The following is a 25,368-nucleotide window of genomic DNA, read 5'->3' as shown; positions in this document are numbered from 1 at the left end:
ACAAGGCCATACACCATGCTGAGGAGCATCCCAGCCACTTAGTTACCTATCTTATACCCAGCTCTCCAGCCAGACCTGCTCTCTGTTGGTCTTGTGGTTTTGAGAGTTTTCGTCCCTCTAGCAAATTCCCTTATCCTACACTTTGCAAACACCCCAGTAATTCCGTTTCTCTGGTCAGTAAGCACAGAAGGGTAGTCATTTTAGCTCTACAGGTGAAATGTTGCCCAGAATGTCCTCATGTGCTGCTGAATCAGAATAGACACTGTGCAAAACAGCAGCTTTGAGGTTTACTGTGACAAGAACCTGCAATTGCAGAAGCTCCTGACTCCTCTGCTGCGTAAGGACAGGTTGGGGATAGATGATGTAGAAGTGAAATCAGCTGGAGAACAGGACGTGCTTTGTAGCCCCAGTGGTGGGATTGCTTCCCCATTACCATCCATTGTGACTTGAAGGTCAACAAGAAACAGATCTCAGCTTGTTCTGTTTAGAGACTGAAGGCTGAAATGTGAAAAGGATCTGCAGACTGGAGCAAGGACGAAGGAGGGAAAAGCTGATAGATGATGTTAGAACAAATCAAAGCGGTAGGAAGGTGCCAGGAATACTTTCAGATTGACATTTTTTTTAAACCTGCATCAATCTATCAAATATTGCCTGTAGCAATATTTGTTCTGTGTTTAGGTGAGGAAACAGCAAGAGTCTAAAATGAGAAGAGCAAAGTTGTTGGGACAAAAGTTATTTAGGAAAGATTACTTCTTAAGCACAAGATGATAAACTGGTAAAACTAAGTATACAGTGTGAATGCCTGGAAGCTCATTCTTGTCCTAAATACCTATAATGAATGTACTACTAGCATTCTTGTGCCGATGGCTCCTGGCTTTTCCTGACCTTAATGTGATCTCTCTTTCCTCTTTCCCTCAGAAGTGCTACAGTCTTCATTTTCTCTCTGTAGGAAGCTGTCATCCAACAGCCATCCCGTCAGGTGTGCTTCAGTGGGCAGAACACTTCTGAGGAGGTGAAGCAAATTAACTGCCCTCAAGTGCTGCGTGGGTAAGAAGCAGCCCATTCTCTACTCCTTTCTTGAAAGGTTCCTTACTAACCATGGGATAAAAGCAGGCTGTGCATGGCTATCATCCCTTGCAAGAGGGGAGGACAAAGCATTTTCACCTGTGCATCTCCTAAGTCTGTGTGCAACTTTCAAACATCTATGGCAATTGTAATGAATTGCTGCAGCTGCAGACCTCAGCTTCTCTGTTTGGAAACCTGCTCCCTTTCTTCCTCTGCATTTCCTTTGGAAATAGGTTTGATCAAAAGGCATTGACCTAATTGGGTAGAAATCTCACTGGTTGAGTTCCTCCCAGCCTACCTGAACCCAACTTCCCTCTCCCAGAAATACAGATATTCCTTTTCCTCTCCATCCCCTAGAAGTGACATACTTTCTTCTCCTTGAAGCAAAGTCTGACTTTGAAAGTGGGATGTGAAGAAAGAAGAGCTGCAGTGGTCCCGGCCATGTTTTGCAGGCTCTGATAAATCCCACAAGCAGATCAGTCATCAGTCTAAAGTTCCTTCTAATTAATTCTCTGTTGACAGACTTCAGCAACTTCTTTTTTTGTCCAGGCACAGCAATCAACACGAGTACAAGGCCATACACCATGCTGAGGAGCATCCCAGCCACTTAGTTACCTATCTTATACCCAGCTCTCCAGCCAGACCTGCTCTCTGTTGGTCTTGTGGTTTTGAGAGTTTTCGTCCCTCTAGCAAATTCCCTTATCCTACACTTTGCAAACACCCCAGTAATTCCGTTTCTCTGGTCAGTAAGCACAGAAGGGTAGTCATTTTAGCTCTACAGGTGAAATGTTGCCCAGAATGTCCTCATGTGCTGCTGAATCAGAATAGACACTGTGCAAAACAGCAGCTTTGAGGTTTACTGTGACAAGAACCTGCAATTGCAGAAGCTCCTGACTCCTCTGCTGCGTAAGGACAGGTTGGGGATAGATGATGTAGAAGTGAAATCAGCTGGAGAACAGGACGTGCTTTGTAGCCCCAGTGGTGGGATTGCTTCCCCATTACCATCCATTGTGACTTGAAGGTCAACAAGAAACAGATCTCAGCTTGTTCTGTTTAGAGACTGAAGGCTGAAATGTGAAAAGGATCTGCAGACTGGAGCAAGGACGAAGGAGGGAAAAGCTGATAGATGATGTTAGAACAAATCAAAGCGGTAGGAAGGTGCCAGGAATACTTTCAGATTGACATTTTTTTTAAACCTGCATCAATCTATCAAATATTGCCTGTAGCAATATTTGTTCTGTGTTTAGGTGAGGAAACAGCAAGAGTCTAAAATGAGAAGAGCAAAGTTGTTGGGACAAAAGTTATTTAGGAAAGATTACTTCTTAAGCACAAGATGATAAACTGGTAAAACTAAGTATACAGTGTGAATGCCTGGAAGCTCATTCTTTTCCTAAATACCTATAATGAATGTACTACTAGCATTCTTGTGCCGATGGCTCCTGGCTTTTCCTGACCTTAATGTCATCTCTCTTTCCCTCTGAAGTGCTACAGTCTTCATTTTCTCTCTGTAGGAAGCTGTCATCCAACAGCCATCCCGTCAGGTGTGCTTCAGTGGGCAGAACACTTCTGAGGAGGTGAAGCAAATTAACTGCCCTCAAGTGCTGCGTGGGTAAGAAGCAGCCCATTCTCTACTCCTTTCTTGAAAGGTTCCTTACTAACCATGGGATAAAAGCAGGCTGTGCATGGCTATCATCCCTTGCAAGAGGGGAGGACAAAGCATTTTCACCTGTGCATCTCCTAAGTCTGTGTGCAACTTTCAAACATCTATGGCAATTGTAATGAATTGCTGCAGCTGCAGACCTCAGCTTCTCTGTTTGGAAACCTGCTCCCTTTCTTCCTCTGCATTTCCTTTGGAAATAGGTTTGATCAAAAGGCATTGACCTAATACGGTAGAAATCTCACTGGTTGAGTTCCTCCCAGCCTACCTGAACCCAACTTCCCTCTCCCAGAAATACAGATATTCCTTTTCCTCTCCATCCCCTAGAAGTGACATACTTTCTTCTCCTTGAAGCAAAGTCTGACTTTGAAAGTGGGATGTGAAGAAAGAAGAGCTGCAGTGGTCCCGGCCAGTGTGCAGCTGATCAGAAATAGCTCCAAATGGTCCATGCAGCCTCAAATTTGTGTCAAGTCTGCAAAGACAGAGCGGGGAGGTGACCACAGTGCTCTGTGGAGGAAACCATCCTAGGCTGCAGAACAGCTGGGGAGGCTGACACAAATTAAATTGACTCTTGGGCTTCATGATAATTATCTGTCTCTTGGGAGAGAGGGTCAGGTCCTTTTAATATATACTTTTGTAAGTCATGTGAAGGAAAGATGAGTTATGTTTGTTACCCCTTTGAAATCTGTGTTCTTCCTTTGCCTTGCTTCACATTCAGTGCTTGTAAGAGGTAGAGGCCTTTACTTTGAAGAAGCAACTGCAAAGTATCACTGAAAGCTTGAGAGAGGCATAAATGCTGACACTGGCAGCCACGTTGCCCGAGCCTGCACTGCTAAATAAATCAGGGCCAAGATGTAGTACCAGGCACTGCCTTGTAACTGCCTGCACTGCCTTGTTGTCAGCACTCTCCTTGCCATCATTCGGCCTGTGCCAGCTCATGCTCTCCAAGATAACGTCCTGGCAAAGCTTGTGAGACAGCACAGGGCAGCAACCACTCCCAGTGTGCAGCACGGGCATGGCTGGACCAGGTTAGGCTATGTCCACTGTCCTTCAGCAGTATTCCAGCAGGCTTTGCTCCCAGGCCATGCAGCTCACCTCCTGTTTCACATCATGAATGCAGTTGCAGGTCATGTCCTGTTGTGCACTTCAAACTGGAAAAAAGACACAAAACCTCAGCTGTGTTTTAGGCTGCAGAGATTCTGCGGGAGACCCAGAAGACTTATCATGGGCACACAGTGTGGAAACAGGCAGTCTTTGCCACTTTAACAGAGGGATGGTCCCAGGCCCCGTTTTATTTACAGCAAAAATGTAGCTTGCATATCTTGGCATTGAGAAGAGCTGGCAATCAACAGGTCACCTCATTCCGTGGCACAGGAAAGACTGAGGCTTGCATCTTCTAAGGAAGGTATAAGATGTGGCCAAAGGTTCCTTCTGGTTTCCGGGAAGACAGTTCAATCCCTTAGGACTTCTCCTACTTCTATACAGTCATCCCCTTGGACAGCTGTGAGTTAAAGAGATGTCCATAACAGCTAAGTCCTGTGTTTTTTCACCTGAACAGGTTGACTGAGAGTCCAGCAGACTGAGGCAAAGGCAATGCAGTTTTTCCATGTTACACTGGCTCCACAAGCTCCTGTCAGATTTCTGTCGTGCCATATAAAACCTCACTTTCGTTGTTCACACGTATCTGCTTATTGAATCAGACTGCTGGTCCACCCTGCCTGTTTGCCAGGCTTCCAGGAAGAGTGCTGCTCATGCAAGTATTGCTTCCCAGATTTGCTTTGCTTTCAGTGGTTCCAGTTCGTACCTCCCGGTGATGTCCTTACAGCTTGACAGGCATCAGGCCCTGACAGTGGACACAGTGGGAGACTATAAGAAATCAGTTTCCCTTCAGTACGTGACCCTCTCAAAAGCAGACTGTCCCCAGGCTCCTCAGAGGCAAGAACAGCCAGGAGCAGGTCCTCCAGAACCCCTTCCCAAATCAGAAGGAAATGATGCAGCATCTTGACAATGAGAAAGGAATCTCGCCAGCCCCACCAGCCCGTGGGAAAGACTCATGTTAGGGAAGTTGGTGGAGGACTGTGTCCTGTAGGAGAGGCCGCACATTGGAGCAGGGGGGAAGTGTGAGGAGAAAGGAGCAATAGAGACAACGTGATGAGCTGACCACAACCCCCATTCCCTGTCCCCTTGGCACTGCTGAGGGAAGGCAGCAGAGAATTCAGGAGGGAAGCTGAGTCTGAGAAGAAGGGAGAGGAGGGTGATTTAAGATTTGGTTTCTGTGTCTCATTATCCTACTCTGATTTGATTGGCAATAAAATAAATTAATTTCCCCAAGCAGAGTTTGTTTTGCCAGTGATGGTAATTGCTGAGTGAGCTCCATGTCTTTATCTCGACCCATGAGTCTTTTGTTGTATTTTTCTCCTCCTGTTCAGTTGAGGAGGGGAGGGATAGAGCAGCTTGGTGGGCACCTGGCAGCTACCCAAGGTCAACACACTGCACCAAGTGAGTAAGTTTTGGAAATTCGTTAAAAGTACCAGATAGCCTGCACATGGGCTGTGTGATTCTGGGATTCTGTGTGATGGGGGATCCATCAGTTGCAAGGAGGACAGTGCACAGAATATTGAGGTGATTCCAAACTTCAGAACTCTAAAGAAAGCTGTTCTGGAAAGAACAGTAGCCAGCTTTGAGATTCAGAAAATTCTACTGGAGTTGCAGGGATCTTTGATAACCAAGACAAATATCTGAACCATTACAATCCCGTTTCCTTTCCAGAAATGCTACCTCTACTCTCCAGTTTCTAGTCCAACATGGTGAAAGAGATCAAGCAACCCTACCCCTTTCTTAGTTATATTAATGTATTTGGTAAAAGGGACAGGCCATCATTCCCATGTACCTGCATTTAGATAGGCTCACATTCCCCTGATAGGTGTGATTGGCAGGGGAAGAAGCCAGATTTAGCTAGAGCTCCTTTCTAAAAATAGCTAATCAATTTCAGTTCAAGGCTCTCAGGTTAGAAGAGAAGAGAAGAAAATTATTATGCCTGGGCACATAATGAGCTTGGATAATCAGTTTTCCTGCTCAAGAGCAATGAACCAAGGGTTTAAAAGAAAAGGAATTTTAATAAAAGGGATAAAATGGCAACTCAGCATAAACACCAGTGGGGCTGTTTACTAAGACCAGCAGTGCAACCTGAAAGCTTCTTCTGGCATCGTAGCCCAGACCCCTGTTTTGCCCAGAGCTGAGAGCTCACTGTCTGTCTGTAGGGAGATGTTCCTCTTAAACCTCTCCTACTGTTTCCAAGTGTGGTGATGTCACTTCTGAGACTGGGCTGTTGCTCTCTGCACCTTCAGCCCATGAAGCCTTGGTTCTGTCTGCAGTCCCACACTGCCACCTCAGCATTTCAGATCCTTAGAGAGGAGTCTGTGGCAAACAAAACCCAAAGAGAACCCTGAGGAAAATAGTATTTGGGTTTTGTCCTTTGAGTTTTTTTACTTTCTTGCTCCATGGCTTCTTTACCACTACTAAGGGGAACACCACAGGTAATTCCTAACCTTCAAATCACCATCATATCTGGATGGATAATAGTATTTTAAATGCCTTCAAACTTCAGACACAGTTGTATTTCAGCCCCAGTGCACAGGAGTGAAAGCCACTGAAGTCAATTCACTTGCTCCCTCTTTGTTGTGAACTCCAGCCATTTCAAGCAGTGCTGGATTTCTCTTTTATCCCATTATAGGCAGGATCAGCAGTAAGTACTCCATTCTTTTAGGAATACTGGGCTTACCTCAGGATAGATGTAGCTCTGAATTTAAGTTTTTCAGTGCAAGCTTAACAGCATAAAGGATTGATTTTAACAGGAGGCTGTAGACTCTGATAAGGGTGATTATCTTCTGTTCTTACAGTTGTTACCATTTCTTTAATGAGCCTTTCCAAATCATTTGCAGTGGAGATACCAAAGGTTGGAATTGTTCAGGATAACACCAAGTGGATAAGAGTCAGGGGGTTAATTGAAAAAAAAGAAAAAAAAAAGAAAAAAAAAAGATTGGCTGGAGAGCAGGAAATCTTTATTAAAAGTTATATCCTGCAGAATAATCTGTTCATTGACTGCAGGGATGCATAAACCTAAACTGGGAAATACCTATTTCTGCAAGAAATACTAGAAAGTATGAAGGGAGTGCTGCAGGAGCTTGGATGTGGTTGCTCTCTTTTATATCAAGTATGATTATCTATTTTTCAAGTGCATTGCGTGTTTATAGATGACAGAATCAGCTTTTAGACAGCTATTTCTGCTAATGGTTTAGCTAAATGAAAGAACCGTTTTTTGGTGTTTTTTTTTCCCCCAAGTTCTACCCTGTCAGATAAAAACATTGGCTCAGAGCTGCCACCCAATGGTCAGACCTTGTAAAATCACTTAATACAGGCAACCTGTATTATGAGACAATATACAGGAGGCCAACTAATTTCTCATTGTACAAAAAAAAGCAGTGAAAGAGCATTTCCCCCTGCACTTTCCCCCTTTCCACTCCTCTTCCCCAACATCTGCACACCCCGTCCCTCCTTACCTTGCCTGCAACAAGGTCCTTTGCTTAGAAAATTTGTTAACCTGATAACTTAGCTTCTTCTTTTTCTGTATTGATTTTCCAGTGGTTTATCAAGGTGAACCAGTTCAGAGTGTGGCCAGGGAAGTGTCAGCACCAGCACAAAACAAGCAAGAAGGAATGAACTGCTGAGGTCCAAGGAATGGGTAGAGGGGAGACTTCAGCTGCAGTGAGCACTTATTTCAGCCCAGTTCTTGGCTAACTTTATCTGACATGCTACTTGAGAGATTCCAAAGCTGGCTTTAAATATACACATTTGGGTACCTGAAGCACTCTTGTCAACACAAGATAATGCTCCTTGCCAAAGTTCTGGCTAAATTATACTGCTCAGGACTCAGAGGCCTCAGGTACGGACTACTCCCAGTAGCTGTGCTGTCTTACTGAAAGATATCTGAGTTATCCCTACATCTTTCAACCTGTCATCCATCAGAAAGTCTTTGGCCCTGGCTGAGCTGGAACCCTTGGCAAAGCAGAGAAGAATGAAGGGAGAGGGCCACATGTACCTCGTTGGGCATCAAAGAGCTGTCACCCATTTGAGTGCAATAAAAAATGCCAACTATTTTGTACCATTTAAGTGCTTACAAAAATATTTCTGTTTGTAAAAAGTGTACAAAGTGACTTCACTGCAGGACAGATACATCATAGGATATTCATTAGTAAATTCAATAGAAATATAGCCTAATAAAAGTTTACTAAAATAATGAATTTGCTATACTAAGAGGGTTGCTTTTAAAACAGGGTGCTCTGTGAAACTATCAGTCAACTATGCCAACCATCCTGTAGGTTATGATAACATCAAGTCTTATAAGACCCGGTGGCCCTACAGACAACACTCATGTGGACTCTGACCCACCTGGGCAATCTACCAGCGGGAGACTGGAGACAGGACCAGGATGAAAAACCAGGACATAGACAAAGACTAGAATCAACAAAGACCCCCACAGGAGACCTTCGAGCATGCATAATTACAAAGATAGCCAATTCCAGGAAATAAAATGACTATGTAAAAGAATTCTGGGGACTCATTGACGTGGAACTGAATATGCATGTTCTTGGCGTATATTAGTTGATGTGTTTCATTGACTCGTTGCAGCACTCACGGTGGAGAATCCCCAGTGCTGCCCAGTGCTGCAATAAAGACAGCTTGCTCAATAACAGCTTGTTTGTTGTTATGGGGTCTTGATCTCAGAATCCTTACTCAGCCGCACCAGCCTCCCACTGTGGTGAGGAGTGTTAGAAAGCAAGGGGGTTTGGAAGCTCAGAATTTTTTTTTTCAACACAAACAACACAGTTTGCAGCAGAGTATAGTGGTGCACCAACAAGACCAAAAATCAGTCCATTTACCTTCTAATCTAGTCTCTTCATGAGCCTTTCACAGGTAGGAAAGGGCATTTGTTCCAAGCTGTACCATAATCCTGCCATCTGCCTGCCTTTATTTCTATTTATAACAGACATTAGAAATAGATCTGTAAATCTGTATTCTGATTCAGCCCACGTTGTGCTTTGTGTGTATATTAGCTAAATGTACTCAGAACTGCCTGCTTTCAGTACACCAGGGTCATTACAATTCTGTTCAGCTCCGTGTTTTTTGGATTAGGACTTGCTGCAGTCTCAGAAGACAGCATTTATTGTGTACTTGGAGTCATGGTGGTCACCAGTGCTGGACACAACAGCAAGAAGAGGGTGTTCAGGCAGAGCTGTGCTGTTCAGCTGAAGCCAGAGAGTGGTGTGTGCTCAGTCTGGGGCCCCTTGGTACTGGTTTAGTGGGAAAACACACAGGGAGGTTTCTACAAACTGCCATTTGGCCTGTCTCCTTAATTTGAAAGACCTGGACACATGCCTGGAAACATCTGAATTCCAAATGTTTAATTACTGGTTGTGGAAAATTATCATTAGTTAATTTTTAACCTCCTTCACTACTTTTATGAAGTCAGCATATTGTTATCTAATCTCCAGCTGATGAAAGGTGAAGTATGACCCTAATTCTGCTCCAAAACAGTTCATATCAAGGAGCAAAGTGTCAGTCTTTTGAAACAGTGCAAGCCTGGAACCAGACAGGAAAGATCAAGGCATCACTATTCCCAGGCACATGCTTTACGATTGTTGCACCAAACTGCTACACTTTAGAGCTGGGAGGCAGGATCCTGCAATAAGGGGCATTGAATACTGTGGGAAAATAACATTGGGAAGCCCTAAAGACCCTGCATATCCTGCATCATTCAAGCCCTTGACTGGCTCCTGGTTACTGTCCAGATGCACACTCTGAACTTCAGATTGTGCAGACTGTGGGGTGGACGCATGTGCTTCTGAAAGACATTTGAGTTAGGTGAAGGTCTGTCAGGGGTGAGTAGGGCTTGAGAGCTTCAGTAAGGATCCATTCACATTGTGGGGTTATTTGTAGATTGGAGAAGTCCTGGGGCTTCTTGCAGATCTCCCATTCCCTTTAGGTGGAATAAGCTGAGGGTTTTTTTGTATTGGCTTGGCCTGCAAACAGTGTGGGCATTAATGAGTACCCTGATTGATGCCTCCTCTTCTCAGGTGAGTTTCTGTTTGTTTTCATATATTACTGCTGCTGCCTCCCAGGGCCAGGGCTTTCCCTGAAATGCTCCATGTGGCAGATACAAGAACAGAGCTAGAGTGGTGGGCAGAGAACCCTCCTTTCCTTCCCCATGTAGGCATCTGGTGCCAATCACACAGAGTTGTGCCCATATTATACAGTGGATACCATTTGTTGCCTTTCTAGCAAGAAAGCCTGAGTTGACCTCAGAAGCACCAATAGGGAGCTGGTTCTTTGCTTGGTGTGTCTAGCTGCTATGTACGTACCGCTCTGAAGCTTCTCTGTGTGGGAGTTTTACAGCCTTTCAGTGTGGGGAGAGGTAGGCAGCATCCAGGTCCTCCGGCAACCCTGGCTCATTCCCAGCACATCTCCTGTACTTCTCTCTGGACTGCTGGGACAGCTGTCAAAGTATCATTAACCTTCTGGCAAATATGAGCTTGCACACAGACAGCCCACAGGTCCTACTTCACCTTACGTGCTGAGCAGATGAATTTCTACGTGGCTTCCTCTGACCACCACATCCCTCAGCAAGAGCATGTGCCTCACACACTAGTCAGGCTCACCTTACCAGTCACCAACTAAGTGATCCTTTTGGTATTCACATTTAGGTTTACCTTGCACTGCTCTCCCCAAAGACACCCTAACTGAGAGGGAAAGAGAGCACCAGCACCAAACCTGCTGTTTACAACTAGCAAGCAATGGGTTCATACTTTTAGAGAGGTTTATTAAAAGGCTGAGGAAGAAGATACTTCTCTGAATGTAGATCAGTCCTCTACCTTCACCTTCTAAGGTTTGCTTTTCTTCTTTCCATATTTATCCTCCAATGCTTTCTGTACGTTAAGATCTAGTGCATGTTTCTTATACCATTCCCCTGTAAGAAGGCAAATCATAGTTCAGTTACAGCCTCCCTTCTCAAGCTATTAACACTAAAGGATTTTTCTAGCTGTAAAGCTCCTAACTTGTGAAAATGTCAATTTGTAGAGCCCCCACACCTTAGCCCAAACCCATCCATTGTCCTTGGCAGAAGCCATCACCCATCTCAGGCAGAGAGATCACGCATCTCAGGAATTCAGCAAGGTAGTTTTCCTGACAGAAGCCATACCTAGCTCATCAGTTCTCCTTCCATGCCAATTCTTGGGGTCCCTGATTGCCTTCTTAATTATTTCAGGGGTGTAGGAATCTTTCATCAAGCTTTGGCTCTTCAGTGGGCCACCTGCAAGAAACAGCAAATAAGGAACTGTACACAGAAATCACCCTACTGCAGTCCTGAAATTGAGCAGGGGAGCAACACCAACACTTTCCAGAGCTCAGGAAAAGGCGTGTATTGACTGCAACACCTTTGATTGGGTGTGTGGCCAGGTGCTGAATAATAGCTTCCTCACCACCCAGGAGGGAGATTGTGGTTGACAAATTATCTGCTTTTTATCTTCAAGCGTGAGACACACACAGAGGGTGTCACAAGCTCTCATCTTTACTTGTATCCTAGTGCCCTTTCTTTCGTCAAGTGCCCACTTATCTCCTGTTGAATCCCCTCAGTCATGTGAGTAACTTCCTATTCAGCAGCACAGCTCCACAAAAAGCACCATATTACCACTCCAGGCCTTCTCAGCTCCTTTTCTGCCAGGATGCTTAGCAAATAGTTCCCAACTGTGACTTCTCTTTTTATCCCCTCTTGACTTTTAGCCATTTCAGCGGGGGTTATTTTAATCTGTTATCCTTTCCTCTTCACCTTCCTTTTTATTGTACCCTTTCCTTGATAATAATGGTGCTGAGCTCCCTGGGGAAAGATGTCCTTCCTTCCTGTATGACTGAACAAATCCAGGCCAATGCAGTCTTGGCAACCCAGCAAAGCCTTGTCATGGAACATAATGTGGAAGAAAAAGGAATCTGTCTCATGCTGATACATAAGAAACCAGAATCAGAGACAACTGTTTCAGAGTTTCTTGGATATGGTAACAAGGTAACAAGGAGAGGATGAACAGAGAGTTCCCAATTTAAGTTCAGATGGAGGGATCCCTGGGGACCTTGGGAACAGAGGATTGGGGAAGACATTGCAGAGCCACACATCTCTAAAGGTCTTGAAGAGAAACAGCATCATTAATGGCCCTGGAGGTAACTTGGGACTGGAGATGACAGGGGACTTTGAACTGCAAATGGTGTTCATTTGGACAGCTCTGAATGTGAAGGACAGGGGTCATGATCCACCTCCACTTCTCACATCTTGGAAAAAAAAATAGAAAGAAAGGACTACATAGAACACATAGAAAGGAAGGCTCTAGCTTTCATTTTTTCAAGCACCACAGCCTGGAAAAGCAGTGACTGGATTGAAGGAATAAGAGGGGAAAGTGAGGGTCACCTACAGTCAGATGCTCTACTCAAAGCAATGTGGCTCACCTACAGTCAGATGCTCTACTCAAAGCAATTGAGCCTTGAGCCCAAGCAAAGTGTAGATGGAACCAGCTTTGAAGATCAGACATAAGTACGGGTATCCACTCACCTTGGAATATATTTGATCTCAGGTTAAAACCCAGATGGTTGTAATCAGCAAAAGATGGAGGAGAGTCCAAGGGGTTTTTCAGCATTTTAGTACGGTCGCCGATTCTCTTCTGTCCCATGATTAATGCGGCCTCGCACAGAGCTCGACGTTCCTGAAAACCCAAAGAACAAGGAACCACTCTGAGTCCACATTCCTTAAGTGAAAGCAAATGCCTCCTATTTCCACCCCCACATAGGTCTTTGAGTTATGACTAATCCCTGGGACCTGGGTCTGTCCTTGAGTCTCCCTCAGAGGCTTCTGTAGGCATTGTAATTGCATGGGATGAATAGGACTGATGAAAAGGGAAGGGAATTAGGAAGGGATGATAGTGTTGGGACCTGGACTCAGTCCTGGTGCCACAGTTTTGCCTTGCTGAGCTGGGACTCTGCCTGGCTACAGGAACCTTATAAATGGAAGAGAGGTGGAAAAAGAAAATAAAAAAGACATGGGAAAGGCTTTCTGTGGAATGTGTCACCACCCCATAGGGTGAAGCCCAAACCCATCCCCCTAAATGTCTTCTATAAACTGCTAATATACTGCTAATATCCCACCCACTTAGCCTCCTGCTAAACTATAAAAACAGCCTTCAACCAGCCACAAAGGATACATGAAACAGCTTCTTCCAATACCTTGTCTTCCCTGGTAAGTTCATCTGCACTGGCAGATTTATATTTGCTACTATCAGAGATGGAGCTCGTTCTCTTTCTGTTCTCCAGAGGGAGCTTCCATTCTGCTTTCCCATCTGGCCCTAATGATGCTAAAGACTCTTTAGGACTTAATCTGTTGCAGGTCTCCTTGACTTTTTCATAGCTGGCTTTGATGGTCTTGCTGGAAGATTCAGGTCCTCTAGACTTCAGGTTTTGGTGCTTGCCTGTTACTGGTTCTTTAGTGCTTGATATGGATTTGGTTCCCTCTGCTTCCCTCTGCCTGGACATTGCAGAGTGGCGGTAGGTGTTGCTCCCCTCTCTTGGCTCATGCCCACTATCTTCTCTTTCCTCTTCAAGTCTTCCTGAATCAAGACTCTCAGTGGAGGGAGTTTTGGTCTGGAGACTCTCTTTCCTCTGTTTTTTATTCTGACCACACTTTGCTGAAAGAGGTACTGGGGATTTAATAGATGTGGAGTTCTTTGGTCTTGCCTCAGCCACTGGGTCCTTGGAGATCTCCCAGGCGTCTCTGCTGGAGTTCCTTTGGGATGTTTCCTGTCTGCTGGGACATAAGCCTTCTAGAGGAAGCTCTTGTTTCTCTTCCTCAGGTTCAACTTAAAGACAAAAATAATAGCTCAATGAATTTGATACTGTTTTGACAACAGGTGATACTGTAAATGAAGCTGAAAACAACCAGACATGTCCTTGAGCCATTACCAGACAACAAAATAAATGGTAAAGGTCTCAAATAAGGAAAGAGAAAAAACAACCCACAACAAATAACAACTGAGCAACGTTATACCCATATTCCTCCAGAACCAGGCAAAGGTTCTTGAAGTGCAAGAGATGAACATGCAAGGAAGCGTAGAAGTAAATATCTTGTGGTGAAACACACAGACAAAGGTCTGTGTTTCTTATGTGTAGGGGCTCCTCCAAACCATGATGACTCTCACTCTCAGGAACATGCAGTTGTAGTCTCTGTGGCTCATCAGCATTTGCTGATGAATTCGGAGGACATCAGTGGCTCATTGTGCTTGTGCAGGGAGTAGTGAGACAAGTCCACCAGTGGAGGAAGACAAGCTTGGCATGGAGTGATCTTAGCCCATCAGTCCATGGCACATAGGATCTGTCTGAGTAGTTTCCTTTCACAGAGGTACATGCAGAATGGGAGGGAGGGAATGACATGCAGCCTCACAAGCTGTACTGCAGAGCAAGCTATAAAGGAGGAACAGCTTCTCTGATATCTTGCTTACCTGAAGCACTTCTGGCCAGCACATAGTCACAGTCGTCAGGGGAAGGGGAAGTTGGAATGTCTAGCACTTCCTTGGAAGAGAAACAAAGGCTGTGTCAGACTCAGAGGTGGGAAGGAAGGGCACGGTGGTCCTGCTCATCTCTAGACAACGATAGGTTATTCTCATACAAATGTATTATACACCTTCTGATAAAGAGAGTGCTTCCCCTGCCTCCCTGCATGGCTGGTAGTACAACCCATGATCATCTCAAGTTACAAAGCAGAGAAGTCCTGCAGGGTTTCATATCAACAACTCACATGGGACAGCCTGCCTAGGACATGGCCAGCCAGTGTCTCTGTGGAACACTGAGCTGCAAGAGTTCTCACAGGTAGTGCTGTTGACACAAGCCAAACTGGAAAAAAACTCAAAGAAAACATCATTTTTTCAGTCCGAAGCACCTAGAGATGTTAGACCTGTCATGTGTTGTACAACTACAAAAGCTCTTTCCTTTGGTGCAATAAAATAAGGCCATAAAAAGTGAGGAAAGGAGGTGATGCTGAGGAGGCTGGAAGCCTTCCACTCCAGAGGTAACTCACGAGGGCTGACTTGAACCAGCAGCTTGTGTTCTACTCTGTGCCAGTACTTTGGAGCAGCATGTCTGGTACAACACTGGGATCTTGAAGTTACTGTATTAATCAGACTCCAGGAGTCAATGCTGTGTGCTCTGCAAGATCTTAAAGACCTCTTCCAACCAAAAGGAATGATGTATGACGTATGATTCTACGATTCAGATACAGAACCTCTCCCACAGAACAGGGCTACAAGAGCTGATGAGAGGAAGTCAGTCCCAGCTCATAGGGCAGGGATCTGTGTTGCTAAATAAACTGTATTAGTTTCCACCTCTTACTTAAGAATATGTCTGTTTGTTATTATTACTACATTCAGTGGAAAGAACTTTCCAGCCTGCTGTTGTAGAAATTCCTTCTCTTCTATTTCTTCCAATGAAGCAGAATTTCTGCATAATGAGGCAAGGTGCACATTTCCCAAATCCTGTTCATTGATAGCTTTCATTTTGCCATTTTCTCCTGGATAAAAGGACACTGAAGCCTGCAACTGTTCCTGCTTTCTAGTTTGTAGCTGTATGTGATGTTATTGTTGCTGCTTATTGTTCATTTTACTTCCGAGCCTGAAGGTCTGAAGTCAAAGCAGCACTCTGAGACTCCTACATATTGACGTCAAGAAGGATTTTAAGGCCATTTTACCATCCTCCTAGATAAAAGAAGCCACAGACCTCGGTCTGCTTATTCCTTTGCAAAGCCAATTCTGGGAGGGACAACAGATGATGCACCAGAAAAGATGTATCTTGATCGAAGAGTGATTAAATTTCATCTTTCTTTCTGAATGAAAAAAACCACCTCAAAAAACACGTTTACTTTCCTAATACTCTGACTTTCCTGACATGTAGCCATAGAGGAAAGAGGAAGCTGTCTTCCCAGGGGAAAAATTAACCTCCTCAGACAGGTGTAGGAATTGGTATGTCTTGCTCACCAGCCATAACACGTGGACAACAAAGGTTTCACATACCACCTCTGGCTAGGCCTCCAAAACATGAGACTTCAGTGACTTTTCAGACCTGAGAAGCTCCATGTGTGTAAAAATGACACTGGATTTTAATTTTTTTTTCTTGTTTTTCAAGAAGAAAAGATCCAGGATTAAACATGAGACAAAGCCTCTTGCACTCTTCCATAACTACCTCTCTCACCTGGTCCATGATCACTGATGTGGTGCCACAGTCGCTTGTTCAGGTCCTGCTGAAGTCCAGGTATGGAGCTGGTATGGTACAGTTGCTAGGGAACAACCCTCCCTCTATCTATGAGCTGTGGTCTCCACGGGAACCAGAGGAAGCATGGTAGAGAGCAGGGTCATCCTTGCTGATTGAAAGAACAAGGAGAGTAAAAAGGATAGTAAAAGGCTCATGTCTCATGAAACATCTGTGCCCAGATGTTCTCATCACCTACATAGGAATTTTTTGAGACTTCTGTAACATAGTTGCAGTAAATCAACAAGACTGTATTTCAGCAGCACTGGATCTCCTAGTATCTCCAAATGCTTCACATGAGCTCAATGACCCCCATCAGAGAGGAAGGGGGAGGTGCCTCCATTTTCAACATCAAAAAAGTAGAGATGGTGGGCTGGAAAAAGGTCTTACATTAAGTCAATGTCAGAACCATAGCTTGGTCCTCCTGTGTTCAGCACCCAGTGCTATATTTTAGCCCTAGACTTAGATTCCAGGGAAGAGTGCAACTGTCCTTCATGTTGCAAAGCTACTTTTCCCACCCAGAACAAGCAAGTCACGGGCAACAGAGAAGAATTAGAAATATTCACAGACATATCATCTTAGAAGTAGATTTTATTTGCTGTGAGAAACCGAAAGGTGGATAGAAACCTACTGGTGATTCTTAGAAAAGAAAGGCAAACTATTGATCAACATGATTTTTTTTTTCACTTCCATGTCCTCCTTTCCCTTGTACCCTGCTCTGGAGGCAGCTGTGAGGTCTCCTTGGCCAAGAAACAACTCTTCCTCTAGGCCTTGTTGCGCTTCAACTCAGAGACCTTGTAGCGAGCTGGGGCACGGTGGAACCACTCTGACCAGGAACCATCATAAATAGCCACGTCACGCTTGCCACACAGGTAGGCTGCCAAGGCAATGTGACATGCCGTGACACCTTTGCGGCACGTGGCTGCAAGTGGTTTGGAGAGATCCACATTCTTCTCACGGAATATTTGTTGGATCTCCTCAATACTCTTCTCGTGGCCAGCTTCTGTTAGGAATGAGTGGAAGGGTATGTTCACAGAACCAGGGATGTGACCAGATTCCAGCCCTGCAAGGGTGAACAGGAAAAGGAAACATGAGCAAGGAGTCGTTAGCATAGGTGATGAAAGACACCTACAAAAGAGACACTGAAGAAACATCACTGCAGGTACTCCTTCTCTCTCCAAGATACTGATTTGTTTCCGGTGATGATGAAGATGCAAAGCAGTATGGGGCTAAAAAGAGTATTTCCCCCCGAAAGCAATGAGAGGTATGAATCTGAGTAAGTCCTAGATGTGACAAGAATCAAAGAACCACTACAGAAAAGATCCTAACAAAGGCCTTAAGGGGATTTGTATAAAGAAGAATGTAGTAGGGCAGTTCTGACTTTCCCCAAACATGCCAGCAGTGCGTAGTGATACAATTTTCAGGAGCAGGACGTGTAGCTTGTAAGTGGAATTTGTGAAGGTGGTTATCTGTTCACAGTTTATTCCTTTGCCACCTTAACTTTGTATTTCAGAAAAGTAAAGCAACCTGAAGTCAGCCACATTACTGCTAAGGCAGCTATTGTGGGACAATGGGGTCAAAGAAGTGAGAATTTAGATTTTGTGTCACTTTTTAGATTCTCCATGGATGAAATCAGCACGGGCTCTGTTTTTTCACTGGTACAGCTGACAGCTTCAGGCAAGTTTAAAGTTCTATCTCAAGAACAAGGTCTTTAGAGAGAAACAGATATATAAATATGATGGATAAGGTTTTCATCATGGCCTTGAAATTCAAACTCTGTCACTATAAGCTTAATCAAAGTCCACCACACTAAGTGGAAGCTTTTCCACTGACTTTGTGAGGATTTCAATCAAGCCTCACTGGAGCAGGAAATATTATATATTAAGCTGAAAATGCATTTCAGGGAATGGTTCCTTGCTAGGTTTGAACTTCTAATGAGATAGCCCTGGGAAAGTCATATAAATAGTAATCTGTTTCACTGAGAGCTTTCCACTTGCCTAAGTCATCAGGGTACCTCATCTTAGGAGATGGGAGAGACTGGGGCAGAGAACCTTTATCACCCTTAAATTATTAAAGTATACCCAGTCAGAGATAGACATCACACTTCATAATGACACTGCAGTTTGGTTGCTCATGCAGAGCGATGTCGTGACATGATGAGATACGTCAGATGGGGAAACCAGGGCTTGGGCAGGGTACTGTGGAAGGGATTTTTGCTCTGCTGGACAGAGACTGAGAGCCTAAAGAGAGCTGAAGCTGCCCTGAGCCAGCTTCATAAAATTGCTCCCAGTTCCAGATGGACCCTCTTTCTCTCTTGATTCATCCTCCCTGACTGCCTCAGAAATTTGGCACTGTTGTGTACTTGTCACCTTTTGTATCCTTCAGGAGTGTTTAGCACTACAGGGAGAAGTCAGGAGAAAAACTGCTGACTGCTGGAGGGACTAACATTAAAACAAAACCAAAATGAACAAACAAACCAACAAACAAAAACAACTAAAAACCAACACAAAAAACCAACCGTGCTGTGGACTGATGCTTCCCTTGCTTTTTTCCAGTTCCAGAAAATAACAGTTTATAATTTCAGTACAGAGAACTGCAAAACTCATGCTCATTAATATAGTGTCTGTATGACAGAGGGGAAAAAATAAAAAAAGTAAGTGTAGTGTGAGAAAACTTTGTTTTTTGCTCTCAGCAGAGCTTCTTACTTGGAGGGCTACATGCCCGAGTTTGGCTACTGTTTCCCCAAGGCATGAATGGTCCTGCCCCTGTCATTTGGCAAGGGCTTTCTGCAAGGCTCTGCTGCAGTACTGGTGATCACCCCAATACAGACAGGTCTGTGAGCTGCAGAACGAAGCTGTCACAGCATCCAAGGTAATGGGAGGGGTACTGAGATCAAGAAGTCCTGAGGGCTGAACTAGAAGGGCCAGCTCTTGCTCAAAGAAGCTTACTGGGTCACCAAATCAGTTCTTAGGTGTCCCAGGCCCCATGGTCATGAGCACTTTTCTAGTCTGTTCACACATCCTAAAATAGGTAAGTTTGTACCCTTTTCATATTGGAGACTGCCATGATGTACTCTCAACACCCTTAAACAACTCTCTAGTTGGGAGCTGAGCAAGATCTGAAAAGAACAGTCTCATTTTAGAGTATTTTTTACTTTGATCAATAGGGAGACTTCCTGGCTCCAGAGATTCAAAACTGGAGTCAGAGACCAGTGCTTGCACTCTATGAGTGAAGGATGAGGAATTCTGTAGAAACTGCATTCACTCATATATGTGGGTGGTGTGTTCAGCTGAAAGAAGGAGCTGACGTTGCACAATCACAACCCATTAGACTTGCCTAAGAAGTACTCTTGAGTGTTTGAGGAAGTTTTATCAGCTCTCTCTTTGCTAGGACAAGAGGAGAGAAACACAGGACTGGAGGGAAGGCAGGAAGCAGCAGGGATCTGAACAGAGGAGAGGATACATCTGCTCCTTCCTCATATGACACCAAGCATGCTCCACACCAAATTCCTGCAATCACTTTTAGAAACTCAAGGAACCCTGGGATTACAGAACCTGGCTCCTAGCTACTACAGTGATGACTTTATAGGCTCCTTCTCATAAAACCATCCATTTCAGAAACAGTTTGGATCCTTGCCATCAAACTTCCCTCCTTGCTCACGAGGAGGAATACTAATTTCCAACATTAAGCTTGTCACAGTCAGTCCATGCACCATGTATCTTTGAGCTAACATTACCCTGAAACAGTTTTTCTCCCCTCCTGCCATGGCTCCAACACACTGACAGCAAACACTCAGCACTCCCCAACAGCCTCATGCCCATAGTCTAAACCCAGTAAGAGCTCATTAGATACACTTTTCACTGCATTGGCTACCCTAGAAACAGTTCTAGGCGATCACCAGGCTTCTGGATAAGGAAGTGGTGTTTCCCAGCCTCTCAACTGGTAGACAGAGGATTCATAATTGCTGTTGTCAGGGCCAAATTTCACCCAAGGTTCTTGCACCTTACTAACTCATCCAATAGTTATCCTCTGCTATTGCTTCCAAATGTGGGCCTTCAGCTTGTAAGAGAAACACAACTAATTAAGTGTTTTGTGCTACTTGGCATCCAGCCTTGCTTTCTGTAGTGTTAACCTTCCTGTTACTTCTATTACTGCTGGTGGTCCCTCACACAATACAGTATTTCCATGTGATCATTTAAACTTTCACAAGCCTGTGCCAGCAGCACATTTCAGTACCAACTCCCTGTTTTCAGTGCCTCAGTGATTCAGAAAAATATTTTTAAAACCACAGAAGCTTAATGTTGGGACCATGCTGGAAACATCCTGCTCCATAGATGTGCTTTCAGCACAAGCGATTCTTATCTCCCTTATCTCCCCTTCAGACAGATTTTTGGAAATCTAACAAGTACTTGTGCTACTTGCCCTCACATTGAATTAATAATTTGCCCTCTAATATTATGCACAAAGTATTAATGAAGTCCTAATGGAACAAGTCTATCTTGCAGATGAAGAAGATCAGGCTAGAAGAAAAGATCAGACATAACTTCCAGGCATGCATGTTCCCATTTCTCTCATCTGGCAAATCAATTCTGTTGGCAAGGAAATAAAGCCCTCAGCTGCTGTGCAAGTTTACCAAGGTATTTTACTCAATTTTGCCTTCAGTTCAAGTAATGTTTCTTGAAGGGTTTTTTGAAAGCCTTCCATGTTTGATAAGAGATCAAACAGCTAACAATTTGATAATAGGTCAACAGCTGCCTAGGTTGTAACTGTACCTCATATCCTAAATACAAGTATTTCTGTCCTACAGAACGATGTTCTAATTAAATTTATTAAATTCTTGCCTCATGGAGTTGCAATGTCACATGACTGATTTATTACACATTTTGGATCTGCCTCACAGATTTGAGCATGTGGATATCTTTTGGTTATAGTCCTCTTTGGAAGTGATCCTTTCCACTTTTCCCTTCTTCTTGCTACCCCTCCCCCTACTCTACAGACTTACCCTTGGGATCAAAAAAAAAAGGTAGCCTAGACTCAGTATAATTCTGAGGCTGTACACAATCTTTCATCTGGAACCCCTGCTAACTGCATAGGAACCCTATTTATTCTTTCTCTCTCTGTTCTCTTTTTATTCACTTTGCTCCAGCAGTTTTTGTTATGTGTTTTAATTCCTTTTGCCAAGTCTCACTCAGCTTGGTTTCTGGCAATCCTCCCTCACAATTTATAACCTGTAATATGTTATCTTCTTCCCTGCTAAATCCCTTTTTCCACATCTGTTAAGATTAAACATACTTTTTTTTGTTGTTGTTGGCTATTTATCTAGCTAAGACTACAGCCCCTTCTCTCTAGCTTTTCCCTTTTTGACGAAAGCTTCAGATGAAATTTCTAAAGATCAGAAAGATAAAAGATGTGCCTCGTCCACACTGAACTCCCCCTGAGCCTTGGAGTTGGCTGGCTGCAGATTGCTGCTCCTGTCCAAATGCCTCCACTGCTGCCTCCCTTTTTATGTCTCTTCCATTCCAACTGTATGCCTCAGAAGGGACTATTAGTGATCTCATCTAACCTACCACGAACACAGTGGAAGGAACACTTTAAGCCTGATCCTGGCCAGCTCCCTAAAGAGTCCTCACGGTCAGACTGATAGGCCACCAATGTCAAAATACTGTGTGTGACTGCCAGAAGACTCAACTCTTAAGAACCATGGTTCTAATTCTAACAGTCAACATTTGTCAGCCTTGTCCCATGAATAGACAACTCTGGGTTGTAGGTTCCTGTGGGTTGAAACAGACTTTGATAAAGTCTCTCACTCTCCATGTTGTGCCTCGAGTATTGCCCCATGGTCAAAGCAGAGTCATGGTCAAAGTTGACTCCCAGCTGCAGACTCCAGTTGGAGAAGAGAGGGAAGCAGCAGCACCATTTCATTCCCACTGCCACTGAACATTCAAGCTGAGCAAAAGTCTTATGTTTGGGGCAGGGAGGACTGACCTTCAGAGTTGTCCATGCACAAGAGAGACAAGGACTACTTGGGGGCTGAGAACAAAGAGAAAAATAGTTGGAAGCTCATGAAATGATTTTGTATTTGCTTTTTTCATGTGACGGATTACTTGTCTGGCAACTTTCCCCTTTTCCCAAGTGTCTGCAAAAGAATTCAGAAATTTGCAGCTTTTCTGTATGCATCTGTTCAGCTATCACTCTTGTTCCTCAGTTTTCAGTACCCAATATTCAGAGAGAGTCAGCACTGGTAACCATAATGTAATTTCTTAAATTATCTGCCTCTGGACTGCCTGGGACTCCCTCAGTGCAGCCTGGCTCCATAGAATCCCTGGTTCCTTCCCCAGAGCACCTGAGTAAGCAGGCCCTTGCAGAATCTGGCTGGGTCATTAATGAATCACAGCTAGTGAGCAGGCCTGAGCTGCTAGTTCCTCCAGAAACACAGCACTGTGCAGGGACACCTCTAAACACTCAGTGCACAGGCCAGGGCTGCACATCTCGTGCATATCATGCATGAACATCCAAGTAATTTTATCCAAAGCAATACCTGCATTTAAGACCTCTGTGGCTTATAGAAATGCCATCCATTTCCCTCCACCATAGCAACTTGGGGAAACCTCTCCCAGCAACTAAAAATTATCTGTGTATTATGGCTTATCTTAAATGCTGCAGATGTCTAAAACCCAGCTAGGTAGCTGCTGCATAAAAATAAAACAGGGACAACTAATTCTTACCAGTAGGAACTGAAAAACTAAAAAGGCAAAAGTGTCAGCTAAATTAGCCTCTCCTAGAGATAGAGTTCATGGAACTGGAGAGATTAATTGACTTAATTACGAAGTCAAGAGCTGAGGCAATAATTAAACTGAAATCACCTGAGAATGCAGCAGGTTCCTTAACCTCAAGACCATTCTTCTTCACTAAATTGCAAGCAGTGTTTCTCCTCCCTGATTGGATGATCTCTGTAATTAATCAGCATTGATTTCAAATTGCTCTTTAAGGTGTAAGTGCTGCCTTTTACCCACCGCTGGCTGTAGAGCAGCTACTGGCCAGCCTGGCTCAGAAGGCTGTCAAACTCCTGTGGAATGAGCAGCTGCAGCTGGAGTGCTTATCCTGCTGGATCTGCTGTGGGAAGCAAAACTGGACCACCACAAATAACCTGTTCCATGCTGACTCATTTCAAAGGAAAAAAATCTGTTTTCAAGATGCTGCCAGGGGTTGCAGTATTTGTCACCTGGTGACAACTCCCACTTTGAGAAAGAGAATGTAAAATCCACCAGCTCTCAGTGAGGAGCGTTTTATTCACATCTTGAGGTTAAAATTAATCCTTCACTTTGATGGACTACAGTAGGCAAAGAAACAGAATGAGTGATTAGACTAATTCCTCCTCTGTCCCTGCAGTACTCTCTGTCACTCCCATTACCTCTCACCTTCTGTGCTGCCTTGCACAGGTTGAGTGAGTTTGGGGAGGCTAACTGTAGACACTGATGTGAACCATGGGAACACAGCTGTTTAACAGCCAAATGCTCCTGAGGTTCAGACGTGGGAACTTGTATCAGGACATGGTGTGACACTCAACAGCTGTAGAGCAGGATGCACATAAAACAGCCAGAACAGAATGACAACTGACCTGCAAAGGCAGAAGCTCAGCAAGGCCTCAGGACCACAGAATCATAGAATCATAAAGGTTGGAAGGGACCTTAAAGATCATCAAGTTCCAACCCCCCTGCCATGAGCAGGGAACCCTACCACTAGACCAGGTTGCACAAAAGCTCATCCCACATGGCCTTAAAAACCTCCAGGGATGGGGCATCAACAGCCTCCCTGGGCAACCCATTCCAGTTTCTCACCACCCTTTTAGTGAATAATTTCTTCCTAATATCTAGCCTAAATCTCCCCTCTCTCAGTTTAAAACCATTACCCTTTGTCCTATCACTATCTTCTCTGATGAAAAGCCCTTCCTCACCTTTCCAGTAGTCCATTCAGGTACTGGAAGGCCGCTATAAGGGCTCCCCAGAGCCTTCTCTTCTCTAGGCTGAACAGCCCCAACTCTCTCAGCCTGTCTTCATAGCAGAGCTGCTCCAGGCCTTTGATCATCTTGGTGGCCCTTCTCTGGACCCTTTCCAACAGGTCTGTATCTTTCTTGTGCTGAGGGCACCAGAATTGTACACAGTACTCCAGGTGGGGTCTGAAGCCTACTGCAACTTGCTCCTGCAGCATGGAGCTCAGACCCAACAACTGTTGCTGAGCTTTTCTGTGCTTTGTTTTTGAAACTCTGCATTTCTTTTTGAACCATTATTGTGATTCCCTTTCGGAGGAGAGGTTATTCTGGGATATACCAAAGCTAAAATTACACAGTAATGGCCTCCTTTAACAACCAACTTGAATTTCATTCCAGGCACACTGCTGTACCAGCTGTCCCCACTGCGCAGCAGTTTTCCCACCCCTGCTGTTTGCGCGTCCAGTGTCTGAGTTAACAAAATCAATTTTTGTTTCTGTCTTGGGGCATCCAAAAGAGAAAAGCTGACAGCCCATGCATTTGGGAAGGGTTTGGGGCTTTTCTTACGTAATCTTGTTAGATTTAATGGCAGAGAACAGAAGGGCAAACATCAGCTCAAGGGAGTTCTCTATTTGCTGGGAACCAGACCAAGAAGGCAAATGTCCCTTGGGTTATTGCACTGCTTAAAACCAGGGCCTTTGCTGGTGCATCTACTCTGGTGAGAGGCGCCTGAATGAATAGTGATAAATAGTGCATGTCTCCTAGTGTTAGACAGGACCCTGCACAAACCCCTGGGAGCTCTCACCTCCTGTGTTTGCATCCTGATTAACTTGTGTGGGGGATCCTGAAGCCGCCCGACTGCCGGGCTTTTCTGCTGTCTCCTCCTGAAGCTTTACAAGCAACCCCAAGAGAAGCATTCTGTGAGGCCAGTGGAATCCAAAAGCCCGATTGTGGATCCCTCAGAGTAAACCCACAGGTCAGGCTGGGGCAGGCCGGTGCACGAGGAAGGTCTGTTTGCTGAAGGGGACGGGCTGTTTGTTACACTAGTACTGACAGGTCCTGCTGTGGTGCCTGGGGGGGAGGAGGGGGTGGGCAGGTGAGTCTTCCACTGCCATTACCTTGGTCCAGCTCGATCCCCCGAAACCTGCCCTCAGGGCGGGAATCCACCACCTGGAACCGCAGGGACCCCACGTTGTGGATCATCTCCTCGAAGGTCTTAAGCAGGACGGGGTTGAGGCGGGCCCGGAAGGCTGCGGGGGCGGGCTGGCTGTGCTCT

At 44.7% G+C, this 25,368-nt stretch overlaps 2 protein-coding genes across 2 annotated transcripts in view; both read right to left on the bottom strand.

Annotated features, from left to right (window-relative positions):
* Positions 1–10,659: 10,659 nt before the first annotated feature.
* Positions 10,660–16,057, bottom strand: TEX33 (testis expressed 33). The gene is made up of 6 exons (XM_010005844.1): positions 16,049–16,057; positions 14,308–14,377; positions 13,040–13,668; positions 12,372–12,522; positions 10,977–11,087; positions 10,660–10,745 (listed from the first exon to the last, which is right to left on the bottom strand). The coding sequence occupies exons 1-6, from the start codon at positions 16,055–16,057 to the stop codon at positions 10,660–10,662; spliced, it is 1,056 nt and encodes a 351-aa protein (XP_010004146.1).
* An 812-nt stretch (positions 16,058–16,869) lies between these two features.
* The window catches only part of LOC104396060 (thiosulfate sulfurtransferase-like), a 9,734-nt gene continuing 1,235 nt past the window's right edge, over positions 16,870–25,368 (bottom strand). The window contains exons 2-3 of the mRNA XM_010005843.1: positions 25,211–25,359; positions 16,870–17,168 (exon numbers count right to left, since the gene is read on the bottom strand). Of these exons, the coding sequence (XP_010004145.1) occupies positions 16,870–17,168; positions 25,211–25,359 (448 nt within the window). The remainder of the gene's footprint in view (positions 17,169–25,210; positions 25,360–25,368) is intronic.

Source organism: Chaetura pelagica, unplaced genomic scaffold (genome assembly GCF_000747805.2).
Source record: "Chaetura pelagica isolate M959 unplaced genomic scaffold, ChaPel_1.0 scaffold79, whole genome shotgun sequence".
NCBI classification, from domain to species: domain Eukaryota; kingdom Metazoa; phylum Chordata; class Aves; order Apodiformes; family Apodidae; genus Chaetura; species Chaetura pelagica.
Note: the sequence above shows the minus strand (reverse complement) of the source record. Positions and strands in the feature narration are given on the sequence as shown.